Genomic DNA, 17,893 nt, shown 5'->3' with positions numbered 1-17,893 from the left:
TGTAACATGTCCACTAGTCACTTGGTAGCCAGCTAGGTTATCACATGGACTGTCCTAGTATTACAGTGCTTGTGCTCAAGTAACAGCAACCCTTACGCTACTTAATAATTGACCCGAAATGCCAGAGTAGTGATGCTGGCAATTCGGAAATGCCAAAGACAAGTTGTAAAGTGCTTCCTTTTCACAAAAAAGTGAAAGTTCTCAACTCATAAGAGAAAAAATTGTATATTGAGATTGCTAAGATCTATGGTAAGAATGAATCATCTATCTGTGAAACTGTGAAGTTAAAAAAAAAATCCACGCAACTTTTGCTGTCATATTCAAACTACAAAAAATATGGCCATTGTGCATAATAAGTGTTTAGTTAAGATGGAAAAGACATTCAATTTGTGAGTGTTAAGCATGAACAGAAAACATATTCCCATTAACAGCAACACATTGTGCATGGAGCCTATACAAACACTTCAACAAAGAATCCCCTGAAATGAGTGACACCAAGCTGTTTACTGCAAGTTTTACTGCAAGTGAGGGATGGTTACACAGATTTAGGAATAGGTTGGGGTTGAAAAATATAAAAAAAATTATTGGAGAGGCTGAGCCTACTGATGAAGAAACCACTGTCTTATTTTCAGCAGAGTTAAAGGAGTTGATTAAGAAGAGAGACCACATTCACATAATTTTCATTACAGTACAGTGTTATAAATGTTTGATTTTTCTATTAGCTACCATTGTTAATTTCTCACCATGCCTAATTTGTAAATTAAGCTTTATCATAGGTATATATAGGAGAAAACATAGTACTTTTTGGTATTTGGTACTATCCAAGATTTTAGGCTGAAGGTCCTGGAAAATATTCCCCATAGATAAGAGGGAACTACTGTTTCTCATTCACAAAAGATTTTGGCTCTTCTAGAAAGATAGGATGGTTTGCCATTAAGGAACCATGTTAACAGAAGGGACATTTTCAAATACAATGCAATTGAAAGTGCTGGCCATGAAGGAAAAGAGTGTTTTCCTTCTCTTTATTAACCCACACCATGTGAGGGAAAAATGGCTCAGGTCAGAAAATCATAACCTTGTGACTCCCCCATGACTTGACCCTATTTTGTGACATCTAGCTCTTTGGCACTGAGTAGGTAGTATTTCCTAAGAAGCTAAGCTTGAAATTAAGATTCAGGATTCTTGTGCAAATTGTTTATTGAGTGAGTGAACTCAAGAAAAGTGTGTACAGGAGTAAGGGAAGTAGAATAGGGTAGCAGAAGAAGCAAAAGAATTTATCATTACTTTTGCTCTTAGAAAGGGTATGTTTTTGTTATCTGAAGATACTGCTTTTACAAATGTTCTCATACATTTTTCAATATTCTACTGTCCACTTTACACCGCAGCATTCTCAAAGGCAAAAATATTTTCTTTCTTTTTGTAACCAGCCTCCGTTCCCATTTTTCTGCATACAGTAGGTGCTCAACACATGCTGTTTACTGAATGTACACCTCCTGCAGTGTCCTTGCTCTGTTAGGATTCCACTTTTATACACAGGAAGTCAACATAAAATGGTAGACAATTTCCCTGAATGCTTTCCCAGAGAGCCTGTGTAGAATTATGTTGTGCATTTTTGGTAAATGTGTGGTGAAAACCTCGATGATGATTCATGAAACAATGTCACATTTCACACTGAGGAATGATTATGAATAATTATCCCTGGGCTTTGGTTTGAAAGGCAAACTGAAAGTGTTGAATGAGTCTTTTCTTTCTCATCACTTAATGACACCTTTTAAAAGAAAAGCAGGGCTGCCTAATGACCTACACAACTATTTCTGAAAACCTGAATGTAATCAAGTGGAGGCTCTCAGGTAACTACATTCCAAATACAAGACTCCAACATGAAGGATTTAAATAAACTAGTTCCTGAGATATTAAAGACTGTCCATTTTTTTAAAAAAATTGAGCATATACTAAAGATAGCTCTAATAATTCCTTCATGTTGAACAGATGACCCTTCCTAAAACACCATTTAATTAGACCATTATCATGCTCAAGGGCTTTCAGGAGCTCATCTTTGCCTAAGATATGAGTTCAGATACCTCTGCTTAGTTCTCTACTTCTTTCACATTTCAATGACATCTTTCTCACTGTCTTCTTTCCACTGCCTTGCAATCCAAATCCTCTGGTCCAGCTAAGCCATATTCTTCAATGCTCCCTCATAAGACATACAGTGTAGAATGCCCCAGAAAGTTTACACAGGTTTTTCACTCTGTAAAAATATCTTCCTCCATATCACTGCCACATTCGTTTTCACCAGTGTTTATAGTTGATGTTGTTTAGTAGCTCAGTTGTGTCTGACTTTTTGTGATCCATAGACTGGAGCCTGCCAGGATCCTCTTTTCATGATTGGATTTCCCAGGCAGGAATACTGGAATGAGTTGCCATTTCCTTATCCAGGGGACCTTCCTGACCCAGGGTCAAACCCATGTCTCCTGCATTGCAGATGGATTCTTTTACTGGTGAGCCACCAGGGCTTCCCACAGTCTTTGTGGATTCAGTTCACATCCCACTTTCCCTCCATGACACTTATCCTTACATTTGCCCACAATAATTGCCCACTGTCCCTACTGAGGGGTGCTTCAGCACTTTGGATCTTTATTCAAAGTCATTCTAATCACCTAAGGATGTGTCCTCTGATACCATTCACGTAAAATATAATCGTATCCTTATTCTTGATATTTTACAATATTATGTACACAGTATTCATTGCACCAACAAAAACATACCCTTTCTAAGAGCAAGAGTAATGATAAGTTCTTTTGCTTCTGCTACCCTATTCTGCTTCCCTTACTCCTGTACACACTTTTCTTGAGTTCACTCACTCAATAAACAATTTGCACAAGAATCCTGAATCTCAAGTTCAAGCTTAGCTTCTTAGGAAACACTACTTAAGATATATGTAAGTAAATAGACAAGTTGTGAATGGCTATAACTGCTTCTAACTAGCAGAAAATCTTTGACAAACTCTGGTATCAAGGAAATTAACATCAACAAAAACAATTCTTGTCCTTTCAGAGAGCCGTACACAATTTGGGGGTTCCTGGCTTTCAGTAGGGTTTCCGAGGTTGTCCTAGTGGTAAGAAAAAAAAAAAAAAAAAACACCTGCCAATTCTGGATAGACATAAGAGATGCAGGTTGGATCCCTGCATAAGGAAGATCCCCTGGAAGAGGGCATGGCAACCCACTCCAGTATTCTTGCCTGGAGAATCCCATGGACAGAGGAGCCTGGTGGACTATAGTCCACAGGGTCACAAAGAGTCAGACACGACTGAAACAACTTAACACAAACAAGCACAGCTTTCAGTAATAAAAATGGTATGTGTGAAACGGAAGTGAGCTCACAGATGATCCAGTCCTGTGGTTCTGAGCTTTTGTTCTCCATCACAGCACAAATAAGTAACACTCCATGCTCCCAAGGTTGCAGTACCTCTGAACTTCAGAGAGGTCAGATGAGTATGTTAGATCTTGGTTATAAGGTTACAAAAGCCTCAGAGTAGATTCTGATAAATAATCCCCAACCAGGACTCTGAAAGAGTTCAAATTCATAATTCTTGACAAATTAGGAAACACAAGAAGCATGGAGGCAACTTCTCCAGGATTAGAGAACTACTTTGTGGCAGAGGAGGAACCAGAACCCATTTCTCCCACATACACAACACACGACTTTCTTTAATGTAGCATTTCCTGAAATGTGCTTTACGGAACACTAGTCACTAAGTCTATGGTATGTACCATAGGAAAAAAGTTCCAAATACTGCCTAATATATTCTTTCCTGAAAATTCACAAAGAACGTTAGCATATTAAAGACTCTGAAAAAAAGCATACATCAAAATATGTTTTCTCAAGCTTACTTAATCACAGATACTGTCTCTTCTTTCATATAATAACTATTAACCAACATCCCTCAGAACTAGTGATTTGAGGTACTTACTTTGGAATAAGCTGATATAATTGATTATCCTGGGTGGCCCTAGTGGTAAAGAATCCGCCTGCCAAAGCAAGAGACATGAGATGTGGGTTAGATTCCTGGGTCGGGAAGATCCCCTGGAGGAGGGCATGGCAGCCCACTCCAGTTTTCTTGCCTGGAGAATTCCATGGACAGAAGAACCTGGTGGGCTACAGTTCAGAGAGTCACAAAGAGTCACACATGACTGAAGTGACTTACCACACACAGCACAACTGATTATCCTAGGGAATTGCTAGATACTGTGAACATTTATCTAAGCCACTTGGTAAAACTCACGTAACATTTAAAGGAATAATAGAAAATGTTAGCACCTTGATTTTCATTCCCAAAAAAGGAAAGGAAGCAATAAAACAGAAGGTTGTGGAAGGTTACCAACCACCTGATATTATGACTAAAAAACACATCAATACTTGGGTACCTATAGAAACCCCCTAAATATTAGATTGCCATAAGTTAAAAGTGACAAGAATATTCATAAAAGAAATAAAAGGCAAGTGAAAAATACTTTTTCAAGCCTACATGGTAAAGGACAGATTACAGCTCAAACATACTAAATAGAGAAAATAGTCATGTTAAATATTACATGGAGTGATTACATCCCACACATTCCTCAGAAAGACCAAAATTAGAAATATCTACAACTCATATGTTCTTTTCCTTCTCTTGTATATAAATAAGAGTAATAAATTACTAACCAGTATATAAGTAACATACAGTATTCATGTTTAAACATAACCTACAGGTCACTGTGTTTGTTTCCTGATGTGTATAATAAACACCATCAAACATAATGGCTCATCCCATTAGCCTCTTTCAGCTGACCCCTTAATGTCAGTGCTTGAAAAACAGAAACAAACATTTGCTGTAAGGAGGCCAAACATGACTGCCACTACAATGTGATGTCTGGCTGTGGGAATGAGATTGACTGAAGTCAATGGGACTTAAGGCAATTCTGTTTTGAAACCGTGGTGAAGGGTTTCATCCACAGAAGGACATTTCCTAATGCATTATTAGCATATCAAGTAAGGTTTCAACTGGGACAGATGAGGGAGAAAAGAAAACATCAGTTTTAATAACATCTTTGTATCAATGGTGCCAGTATTACTTGAATAAATTTCTACTATACCCAAGTGGGAGATATTGAAATTTTTAATTTAAATTCTTGAGTGAATAGCATGCCTAGCTCCATACCAAATGCTGAAGAATTGTGAATGTTAAAAAAAAAAAAAAAAAACAAAACAAGCAAAGACATAGTCAAAAATCTCAAATATAAATGAAATGACATTTCAAAAACACATCAAACAATCAAAAAGTAACTAATATGACCTATATGGGATGGCACCCCACTCAGGTACTCTTGCCTGGAAAATCCCATGGATGGAGGAGCCTGGTAGGCTCCAGTCCATGGGGTTGCTAAGAGTCAGAAACGACTAAGCGACTTCACTTTGACTTTTCACTTTCATTCATTGGAGAAGGAAATGGCAACCCGCTCCAGTGTTCTTGCCTGGAGAATCCCAGGGACGGTGGAGCCTGATGGGCTGCCATCTATGGGGTCGCACAGAGTTGGACACGACTGAAGCAACTTAGCAGCAGCAGCAGTGAAGAGATGAACTTGGCCATACAGGGTTGAGTCAAGTTCCAGAGACTTAAATGCCAATGACAAACTTACTCCTTTCCCTGTAATATCAATGTATGAAATCTTGTTTAACTTCAAAATATTTTTACAAAGAGAATCATAACCATCACATATACTTGTTTCATGAAACATCTAAATAGCTTTAAGAAAATCACTTTCCCTCTCTGTATCTCAGATTTGGTGGTCAGGACAGCAAGGAGATTAAACCCATCAATCTTCAAGGAAACCAGCCCTGAATATTCACTGGAAGGACTGATAACTGAAGCTGAAGCTCCAGTACTTTGGCCACCTGATGCAAAGAGCCAACTCATTAGAAAAGACCCTGATTGCTATTGGGAAAGACTGAGGGTAGGAGGAGAAGGGGGCAGCAGAGGATGAGATGGTTGGACAGCATCACTGACTCAATGGACTTGAGTGTGAGCAAACTCCAGGAGATTGTGAAGCACAGGGAAGTCTGGCATGCTGCAGTCCATGGGGTTGCAAGGATTTGGACACAACTTAGCGACTGAACAACAACACACAAGGTTTTCAGTCAGTATTAAATAAAAAATTCCAAGTCATACTATAACTGTTTGCCTCAAATAATGAAAACAACAGGTTTATTAGCAAGTGATTTTGCTAGAATCAAAAGATTCTAGAAAAGAAAGTTTATAAAGTGTGGGAGTTAGATTAGGCTAATGTGATCAATGATCATTCTAACAACATACTTGAAGAAATACACATAAACATCGACAGAGATCGATTTTTACCTAATTTTCCATTTTCGGGAAAAAATACTAGCAGTCTATTTGAAGGAGACTGAAGATAGTCTCATCTTTCATGTTCTAAAGAAATAAGAAAAGAACCAGAGAATATATGTTTCAAAATGAGTAAAGAGAAATGCCAAAAGAAGCAGCTTGGTTAGCGGGCAGGTTGGTAATAAAAACTACCTTTGACCACTTTCAGCTTGATGTCAAGCCCAACTAAGCTTACAAACATAGTAATGGTGAGCAGGAAGAGTCCAGTCCATATATTGTAGACCCAAGTGCAAGTCTCTTACTAACATGAACTTCTACCAAAGCTTTGCATTCTTTACATTTTTATTCATCAGTAAGTTTCTGTAAAGTTGCTTATATCAGAGGCTATGAATAACAACTTTCAGTCACTACAAGTGAATCATTTTTTTGAGTGCAAAATATTTGTAACTGATTTCCTCTTATCTCCCCCACACAGTTTTGGGGCCATTTTTCTCTAATGTTCAGTGGTGGGTGTTCAGGGATTGCAAATTGACTTTAATATTATTATGTATTATATTACATCCTCCAAAACCCAACAGCAACCATTTTTCAATTATTTGTTGTTGCAGGTGATTCATCATTGTAAATAGTTAGAGGAGATAACCAAACAAAACCACAGGTCCTGCTAGCATCTAAAAACTTTAGAAAACAAATAACAGTGTAGACAAAGAGCCAAAGCAAAAGCTAGATAATAGAATACTAACACCAACACAGAGATAAATTACCAGTGGGGACAAGGATTCTAAATAAAATAGGAATGAACTAAGTAACCATGGGAGTCGTTCACTCCATCAGATCACGAAGATGTTATAAAAGAGGTCTTCAGCAACATATTAAAGACAAGGAGAGGTGGCAAACAAGCAAAAAAAAAAAAAAAGATGGAAAAAATTTGCGCTAAGATAGGATCAAAACACTTCTAAGTGAATGCATCTGCAGCTACTTAAGAACTGGGCTTGGTTTTAGGGATCAGTTAGAATTCATCCTAAATAAACTATTTAGTTTCAAAGATAGTGCCTAGATTTACTTTAGTTGCAGTCACCAAAGATCAGTGGTTCCTCTGTTTGGGAAAGTAAAGCAGACCAAGAGATTCAAATGAAAAGACTTGTAGATTATTTTTCATTAATTTGTATTGGAGTATAGTTGCTTTCCACTGTACAGCACAATGAATTAGTTACACACACACACACACACACTCCCTCTTTTTTGGGATTTCCTTCCCATTTAGGTCACCATAGAGCATTAAGTGGGAGAAGGCAATGGCACCCCACTCCAGTACTCTTGCCTGGAAAATCCCATGGGTGGAGGGGCCTAGTAGGCTGCAGTCCATGGGGTCACCAAGAGTCGGACACGACTGAGCGACCTCACTTTCACTTTTAACTTTCATGCTTTGGAGAAGGAAATGGCACCCCACTCCAGTGTTCTTGCCTGGAGAATCCCAGGGATGGGGGAGCCTGGTGGGCTGCCGTCTATGGGGGTCACACAGAGTCGGACACGACTGAAGCGACTTAGCAGTAGCAGAGCGTTAAGTATACTGGGGTGGTTTGTCATCCCCTCCTCCAGTGAATCACATTTTATCAGAATTCTCTTCTATGACCCGTTCATCTTGGGTGACCCTGCATGGCTTGGTAATTGCTTCATTGAGTTACACAAGCCCCTTTGCCATGACAAGGTAGTGATCCTTGAAGGGCTGGATGAGTTACAAGCTGGAGTCAAGATAGGCAGGAGAAACATCAACAACCTCAGATATGAAGATGATACCACTCTAATGTCAGAAAGTGAAGAGGAACTAAAGAGCCTCTTGATGAAGATGAAGGAGGAGAGTGAAAGAGCTGGCTAAAGACTACGTATTAAAAAAAAATAAATAAATAAGATCATGCATCCAGCCCCATTACTGCATGGCAAACAGAAGGGGAAAGGGTGGAAGTAGTGACAGATTTCCTCTTCTTGGGCTCCAAAATCACTGTGGACGGTGGCTGAAGCCATTAGATCAGAAGATGATTGCTTCTTGGCAGGCAAGTGATGACAAACCTAGACAGTGTGTTGAAAGCAGAGACATTACTCTGCCGAAAAAAGGTCTGTAGAGTCAACTTGTATGCAGAGTACATCATGAGAGATGCTGGGCTGGATGAAGCACAAACTGGAATCAAGATTGCCAGGAGAAATATCAATAACCTCAGGTATGCAGATGACACCACCCTTATGGCAGAAAGCAAAGAAGAACTAAAGAGCCTCTTGATGAAAGTGAAAGAGGAGAATGAAAAAGTTCGCTTAAAGCTCAACATTCAGAAAACTAAGATCATGGGATCTGGTCCCATCACTTCATGGCAAATAGAAGGGGAAACAGTGGAAACAATGAGAGACTTCATTTTCTTGGGCTCCAAAATCACTGCAGATGGTGACTGCAGCCATTAAATTAAAAGACGCTTACTCCTTGGAAGGAAAGTTATGACCAACCTAGACAGCATATTCAAAAGCAGAGACATTACTTTGCCAACAAAGGTCTATCTAGTCAAGGATATGGCTTTTCTAGTAGTCATGTATGGATGTGAGAGTTGGACTATAAAGAAATCTGAGTGCCAAAGAATTGATGCTTTTGAACTGTGGTGTTAGAGAAGACTCTTGAGAGTCCCTTGGACAGCAAGGAGATCCAACCAGTCCATCCTAAAGGAGATCGGTCCTGGGTGTTCATTGGAAGGACTGATGTTGAAGCTGAAACTCCAATACTTTGGCCACCTGATGTGAAGAAGTGACTTATCTGAAAAAAATCCTGATTCTGGGAAAGATTGCAGGTGGGAGGAGAGGGGGATGACAGATGATGAGATGATTGGATGGCATCACCAACTCAATGGACGTGAGCTTGAGTAAACTCTGGGAGTTGGTGATGGACAGGGAGGCCTGGCATGCTGCAATCCATGGGGTTGCAAAGAGTCAGACACGACTGAGCAACTGAACTGAACTGAGTCAAGGCTATGGTCTCCCCAGTGCTCATGTATGTTTGTGAGAGCTGGGTCATAAAGAAGGCAGAACATCAAAGCACTGATGCCTTCAAACTGTGGTGCTGGAGAAGACTCCTGAAAGTCCCTTGGACATCAAGGAGATCAAACCAGTCAATTTTAAGGGAGATCAACCCTGAATATTCACTGGAAATACTGATTTTGAAGCTGAAGCTTCAGGATTTTGGTCATCTGCTGCAAACAGATGACTCATTGGAAAAGTCCCTGATGCTGGGAAAGATTGAGGGCAGAAGGAGAAGAGGGCATCAGAAGATGAGATGGCTGGATGGCATCATGGATGCAATGAATATGACCTGGCAAACTCTGGGAGATGGTGAGGGACAGGGAGGCCTGGTATACTGCAGTCCATGGGGTCGCAAAGAGTCGGACATGACTGGCCTACTGAACAACAACAATAAGAGCAATGTGTAGAGCTCCCTGTGATACAAAGTAGGTTCCCATTAATTGTCTATTTTATATATAGTAGTTTATATATAGAAAAAACATGCAGATTATGAATGAAGAAAACCAACTAGATTACCAAAACCAACCACCCAAAGAAAAAAATAATATACTCATGCAATATTAAAGAGAGCAAAGAACAAAGAGGAAAACATTTTCGAAGAAAGAATGCAGCATGAATTCTTAACTTCATAAATTTCTTCTTTTATATTGATTTAGCTCCCCAATATTAGTTTATCCTTACTAGAGAAGTCAAGGCCCAGTATTTAAAAATCTCACTGACAATCCTTTTGACCAAAAGAAGACTCTGTCTTCCAACTAACTTTACTGAATTGGCTTTAACTAACTCCATGTCCTCTTGGCACAACTAGCTCAAGCTTCTCCTAGGGCAAACCTCTCCAGTGGGATTCTTTCTCCTATTTTAGAGGCTTGTGATGGCACCATACACACATAAGCTGATTCTAATTTCAGTCTTGCCTTGAGCAGATGACTCAGAAAGCTGATTTTTTTTTAATATACAACATAAATGCTGTTCATTTTTGAATAGTGAAAGCAGTTTTCAGGATGACCATGAAGAAATCCTTTCATGTTTAAATTATAAGCATTTATGAAACTATTTAAGTTTATTAAATCTGAATTTGTCTGGCATAAAATCATTTGGTTCTTTAAAAAAAATCAGCTTTCTGAGTCATCTTCTCAAAGCTAGACTGAAATTAGAAACAGCTGATGTGTGTATGGTGCCATCACAAGCCTCACAAATAGGAGAAAGATCCCACTGGAGAGGTTTGCCCTAGGAGAAGCTTGAGCTGGTTGTGCCAAGAGGACATCAAGAGCTAAAGACAACTCAGTAAAGTTAGTTGGAAGACAGAGACTTCTGTTGGTCAAAAGGATTGTCAGTCAGGGGCTGACAATACTGGGGCTTGACTTATCTAGTAAGGATAAACTAATATTGGGGAGCTGCTGCTACTAAGTCACTTCAGTCATGTCTGACTCTGTGCGACGCCATAGACGGCAGCCCACCAGGCTCCCCCATCCCTGGGATTCTCCAGGCAAGAACACTGGAGTGGGTTGCCATTTTCTTCTCTAACGCATGAAGGTGAAAAGTGAAAGTGAAGATGCTCAGTCGTGTCTGACTCTTAGCGACCCCATGGACTGCAGCCTGCCAGGCTCCTCCGTCCATGGGATTCTCCAGCCAAGAGTACTGGAGTGGGTTGCCATTGCTTTCTCCGATTGGGGAGCTAAATCAATAGAAAAGTAAGAAGAAATTTATGAAGAATCAATGCTGCATTCTTTCTTTGAAAATGTTTTCCTCTTCTTTGCTCTCGTTAATATTACATGAGTATATTAATTATGTTTTTCTTTGGTTGGTTGGTTTTGGTAATCTAGCCGATTTTCTTCATTCATAATCTACATATCTTTTCTATATATATACTACTATATATAAAATAGGTAATTAATGAGAACCTACTTATAGCACAGGGAGCTCTATGCATTGGTCTTGTTGTTCAGTAGGCCAGTCATGTCCGACTCTTTGCGACCCCATGGACTGCAGCATACCAGGCCTCCCTGTCCCTCACCATCGCCCAGAGATTGCCCAAGTTCATATCCATTTCACCGGTGATGCCTTCCAGCCATCTCATCTTCTGATGCCCTCTTCTTCTGCCCTCAATCTTTCCCAGCATCAGCGAGGAAGTCAGAAGACAATGAACAACATACTAAAATGATAGGAAAAAATACACAAGAGTAATCTTGTGTTCATAAAGAATATATGATGTATATTTTCTATACGAATTACCATTCTTATAATTCTCATTTCATATACTAAAAGCCCTAAAACGTGAAAAAATCCGTAAGAATCAGAACAATACAAATAGAGCAAGAAGAAATTGTCTGGGGAACCAAAAGCAACTTTTCAACTGATGTTGAGCCCATGTATATAAAGAGATGCACCTTTAAAGCAATAAAATCCAAAGCAGAGCTGATTAGCAAAACCAGAAATCCAACTGAGATGAAAATGAACTACTTCTATGTGTTTGAAGGAGAAAAATGTACTTTTTTAGTGAACCTCAAGAAATTCTTCCAGAAGTATTCATTTCAAACTGAAATGTTCCAGTTTAAGGTTTCACTGCAGTCAGAACACCTAAAGAACAGGAGCTCTAAGCTACTCCTATGAAAGAAGTAATTTATTTTCTGAAAATCTCCATAGAGTAGGGGTAAGAAAGCTACCCATCCTATTCATCAAATTCTCAAAAGAAGCTGTGCCATCTCATCAGAAAATGCTTCATTTCCAATCTTCCTGCTAGAAAGACAAATCAAGAAGAACGGAGCCTCAGGTTTAACAGAAAAACAAGTATGACAGCAGACAAAACGAAATATTCCAGAATGAACAACTGGCGCTTGAAATATCAGATTATTAACTACCTTTAAATAATATTTTTGGAAACATATGCAACTGAATAGACGTGTTTAATGTTTTAGGGTCTAGAAACCAAAGGAATCACTCAAATGCTATGGTGAAAATATTTTACGTTTATCTTTAAAATATCTTTTGTCTGGGAGGAATATGTATCTGTTGTTTTTTTAATTAATGTGACCAGTGCATTTCTACAATAGTTTGTAGCCAAGACTATAAAAGATGAGGTCCACTTGCTAACACATTGTTCTGAAATTTCAAATAACTCTGAACACAGCAGGCAGATTCGTATATAGGCAGACAGGCAAAGAGATACACTTGAAGAAAAAATGAAAAATTGCTCTCTTTCGACTGCATTTAACTGCATGCCAATGTTAACTTTACATGAGACTAATAGACATTTGTGAGCTTCAGTTTCATATAGGCAGAAGAGTAAGAAGATATCAGAAAATCTTTAAAATACAGGAACTGTCAAAGTGGAATGTTTTAATCAGTACATGAAGAAAGGTACCCACAATGGATTTTTTTTATTGAGGTATAACTGACATAACATTAGTTTCAAATGTACAACATAATGATTCAATATTTGTATATATTGCAAAGTGATCACCATAGTAAGTCCAGTTAACATCTGTCCCCACACTTAATTGCAATGTGTTTTTTTTTTCTTGTGATGAGAAAGTTCAATCAACAGCCTTGCAATGGATTTTGATGCCAAGTTGGTAAAAAAAAAAAAAAGAAATTAAAAAGTCAGAGTCCCAGCTAAAAGAAGCAAAGCAAATTACAAAGGAAAAGTCTTGATCAAGTACTCTAAATAAGACCAAGAACTGGACTAAATATATAATATTTCAGAATCAGTGATAATGATAGCCAGAATTCATTTCATTTAAAAACCTTGCACCAAGATATAATAAGAGGCAGCATAATTTTGAAACTGGAAGCAGATTCTGGAATTGGATCATCTATCTGTGAATCTCTGCCCATGTTAGCTGTGTGAGCCTGGGTGAGTTACTTAACCTCTCTGTGCCTTAGTTTTTCTATCTGTAAAATGGAGATCACAATGATGTTCTACCTCATAAGAGTTATTTTGAGGATTACATAATTTAATGTTCACAGAAGACTTAAAATCTGACACGTAATTACCACCTGATAATTGTTAGATAGCTAGATTTAAAATATTGTGCTTAATAACAATCTTGAAAGTCAGCTATGTAAATAGGAATTTTCATCTTTGGGGAAAAGTATTTCTTCAATAAACTATTCTTGCAGTAAGTGTCGATAAGTCAAACCACAAGACATTATTAAAGAATCACTCCCACCTATATCTTTCATTAATTGCGGACAATATATCTAGTAAAAGATAGCTTGATTTTTAAATAATTATCTTCAAAATGTAACTATATATCTTTTCTAGGATAGTCAAAGAACTATGCAAATAAATACATAAGAATGCATAAAGAAGCTGCAATACTGCTCCATCTCTTCATTAGCTTTTGTAGTTTATGAAATGGAATGTGGGAAAAGTCATCTGAATATTGTTGCTCTAGGCACAAACTTTGTAATCATTGTGAGCAACCACCATGTATTAAATATTTATGAACAGCCCAAGAAATACAAAAATGTTGTTAGACAACCTCCCTGTCCTCAAGAGGAAAACAGTCTAGATGTAGAAACAAAACACATACACATACAAAATAGCTCCCATGACCACTACAGAGCTAGTGAAACTGAAGCTACTACAAGTGTGTTGTCATTATCAGCAATGGAACTGGCTTTCATCTACCTCTATGTGATAAGGGAATTTGTGTATATATTTCTCATTTCCTCTTTATTATATATCTATATGGTCACGTACAGATATGAGATTTAGACCATACAGAAGGCTGATTGCTGAAGAACTGATGCTTTCAAATTGTGGTGCTGTAGGCTCTTGCGAGTCCCTTGGACTGTAAGGAGATCAAACCAGTCAATCCTAAAGGAAATCAACCATGAATATCCATTGGAAGGACTGATGCTGAAGCTCCAATACTTTGGCCACCTGATGTGAAGAGCTGACCCATTGGAAAAGACCCTGATGCTGGGAAAGACTGAAGGCAAAAGGAGAAGAGGGCAGCAGAAGATGAGATAGTTAGATAGCATCACTGACTTAATGGACATGAATTTGAGGAAACTCTGGGAGACAGTGAAGGACAACAAAGCCTGGTGTGCTGCAGTCCATGGGGTCACAAAGAGTTGGACAAAACTGAGTGACAGAACAACAAATAAGGTAGTCTTAGACCTATTTGATAGAAGAAACTGAGATTCAGAGAGATTAAGTAAATTGATCATGGACACCTAATAATAAATGGAAGAGGTGAAATATGAAATCTGACTCTACACTGTAACATTATGGATGTTATGTACATTAACAATAATAATGAAACTGATGGCCGAATTGTCCTGGGGAAAGTGATCTATAGGATACATGATAAATGCATTAAAAAAACAATACAATTCTCTTAGGGGCATAACACTATGGCATCACTGATTTATTTCCAAGGGAAAGAATAGCACACATGCACACACTGAGCACAAAACACTGCTGTCACCTACTAGAACAATGGGAATGGGAATGAAGTGACACTAAAACGATGAACAGATCTCACTCCACAGATGATAGTGACATACTTCCTCATTTTTGACTTTGCCTTTTTCAAAGATGGCAATTGGCAGTCACTGAGTTTAACATACTTTGCAGGTCTGATGAACGGTGTTTATGAATTAGCTGAATGCAACATGCCTGTGAATGTGGGCTACTCAGCCTTTTCCATTTATTGTCCCTTCCATTTAGAGGCTTCTCTGGTGGCTCAGCTGGTAAAGAATTGGCCTGCAATGTGGGAGACCTGTGTTTGATCCCTGAGTTGGAAAGATACCCTGGAGAAGGGAAAGGCTACCCACTTCAGTATTCTGGCCTGGAGAATTCCATGAACTGTATAGTCCATGGGGTTGCAAAGAGTCAGATGTGACTGAGTGACTTTCACTCTTCACTTTATTTACCTATCCTTTCACACTCAGTTGTATGCTAGGCCTTGTATAAACCATTGAAAACTCTCCAAGTATTTAGGGTTTCCTCTACCACTCTGGTATCAGAAGACAGAGCTAGTTTACCTCAATAAGTGTAAAGAACACAGGGAACTGGAATAAAAAAAGACATTACTTTGAATCTCAGATCCATAGCTGTGTAACCATAGACAGGCTATTTAACTTCACTGAGCTTCAGTTTTCACATCCATAAATCAAAAATAATGTATTTGTCTCTTTGAACATAGAACAGAATGCTGTATACTAAACACCTGTTTATGCACTAAGTACTCTACAAGAGCTGATTCACTTTCCCACCTTCTTTATGGCTAGATAATGTGACAGCAGTCATTTTAATCACATGAAATTGTATTTCAAGACAATGACTTTGCCAATATATATATATATATATATATATACACTAAAATCTCATTTTATGTTGCTAATGTTATGCTGTTTTACTGAATGGCACATTGAATAGAAGAAGAAAAATCACATCTTATAAATGCACAAAAGTTCAAATCAAATTATTTCTTGGATAACAAAAAGCTCCACCACCAAATATACAAATATTTGTTCCTATAATCACTGCCATGTTTTTATTCAGTTCCAGATATTCAGTTTCTGTGCAAGAAATTTATAAGTTGTCATATTAACTGTTTCCAGAAGCGATATAATGCAATTGTTGATCAGAATACATAAGAACTGAAGACAAGTTAATTGGGAAACTTGGGACCTTGTTAAAATGAGCTTGTGTGATAATTTCTTTCTGACTTTAGAGCAGGAATCTTTTGTCACTGATACTTTTCACTTATTTACTCTGAAAATATGTCAAGTATTTGAATATAAAAAGAATAGAATACAATAGAGAATTAGAATACAAGATACAATTGAATGAAAAAGAGATCTCTTCAAGAAAATTAGATACCAAGTAACAATACATGCAAAAATGGGCAAAATAAAGGACAGAAATGGTATGGACCTCACAAAAGCAGAAGATACTAAGCAGAGGTGAAAAGAATACACAGAAGAACTGTACAAAAACAGGTCTTAATGACCCAGATAACCATGATGGTTTGATCACTCACCTAGAGCCAGACGTCCTGGAATGTGAAGTCAGGTGGGCCTTAGGAAGCGTCACTACCAACAAAGCTAATGGAGGTGATGGAATTCCAGCTGAGCTATTTCAAATCCTAAAAGATGATGCTGTAAAAGTGCTGCACTCAATATGCCAGGAAATTTGGAAACTCAGCAATGGCCACAGGACTGGAAAAGGTCAGTTTTCATTCCAATCCCAAAGAAAGGCAATGCCAAAGAATGTTCAAACTACTGCACAATTGTACTCATCTCACATGCTAGCAAAGTAATGCTCAAAGTCCTTCAAGCCAGGCTTCAACAGTACATGAACCATGAATTGATGCTTTTGAACTGTGGTGTTGTAGAAGACTCTTGAGAGTCCCTTGGACTGCAAGGAGATTGAACCAGTCCATCCTAAAGGAAATCAGTCCTGAATATTCATTGGAAGGACTGAGGCTGAAGCTAAAACTCCAACACTTTGGCCACCTGACTTGTTCACCCTGATGCTGGGAAAGATTGAAGGCAGAAGAAGGGGATGAAAGAGGATGAGATGGTTGGATGGCATCACTAACTCAACTGACATGAGTTTGAGCAAGCTCCAAGAGTTGGGGATGGGCAGGGAAGCCTGGCGTGCTGCAGTTCATGGGGCCACAAAGAGTCACACACGACTGAGTGACTGAACTGAAATGAATTGATAAAAATAAACTAATTAATGAAACAGAATTATCTATGAGAATATCACCAGATTTAACAAACATGTGCTAGTTATCACATTAGGGATTTTTTACATATGACATCTTATTTCTTATTTAACCCTCACAAAAATGAAATAGGTGAAAATGATTTCTATTTTACAAAGAAGTAGACCGAATTTCAGAGAGGCTAAGACATTTGCTCACAGATATTTACTGTTTCTGTCAGGGCAAGAATTTAAACCCAGAGATTAAAGCATCAAGCACAGCATCTTTATTTTCCATCACTGCTGCTGCTAAGTCGCTTCAGTCGTGTCTGACTCTGTGCGACCCCATAGATGGCAGCCCACCAGGCTCCCCTGTCCTTGGGATTCTCCAGGCAAGAACACTGGAGTGGGGTGCCATTTCCTTCTCCAGTGCATGAAAGTGAAAAGTGAAAGTGAAGTCGCTCAGCTGTGTCCAACTCTTAGCGACCCCATGGACTGCAGCCTACCAGACTCCTCCATCCATGGGATTTTCCAGGCAAGAGTACTGGAGTGGGGTGCCATTGTCTTCTCCAATGCATGAAAGTGAAAAGTGAAAGTGAAGTCACTCAGTTGTGTCCAACTCTTAGCGACCCCATGGACTGCAGCCTACCAGGCTCCTCCATCCATGGGATTTTCCAGGCAAGAGTACTGGAGTGGGGTGCCATTGTCTTCTCTGATTTTCCATCACTACTGCTATGAAAATCAGATATACTGTGATTTCTTCACAGAACTGCTGTATAAACCAGTG

The 17,893-nt window shown here is 38.6% G+C and overlaps 1 protein-coding gene across 26 annotated transcripts in view; it reads right to left on the bottom strand.

Annotated features, from left to right (window-relative positions):
* Nucleotides 1-17,893, bottom strand: part of IL1RAPL2 (interleukin 1 receptor accessory protein like 2) — a 1,479,614-nt gene that overhangs the window by 887,139 nt on the left and 574,582 nt on the right. For 2 of the 26 annotated variants that reach the window (XM_059883620.1, XM_059883644.1), the window contains exon 2: nucleotides 3,975-17,893. This exon is cut by the window's right edge and continues 25,706 nt beyond it. The exons of 23 other annotated variants lie outside the window; for them this stretch is intronic. In XM_059883620.1, coding sequence (XP_059739603.1) covers nucleotides 3,975-4,101 — 127 coding nt within the window. In that variant the 5' untranslated portion in view covers nucleotides 4,102-17,893. The remainder of the gene's footprint in view (nucleotides 1-3,974) is intronic. One more of the 26 variants, XM_059883643.1, reaches the window with a different exon arrangement.

This window comes from Bos taurus, chromosome X, assembly GCF_002263795.3.
Source record: "Bos taurus isolate L1 Dominette 01449 registration number 42190680 breed Hereford chromosome X, ARS-UCD2.0, whole genome shotgun sequence".
Classification (NCBI taxonomy): domain Eukaryota; kingdom Metazoa; phylum Chordata; class Mammalia; order Artiodactyla; family Bovidae; genus Bos; species Bos taurus.
Note: the sequence above shows the minus strand (reverse complement) of the source record. Positions and strands in the feature narration are given on the sequence as shown.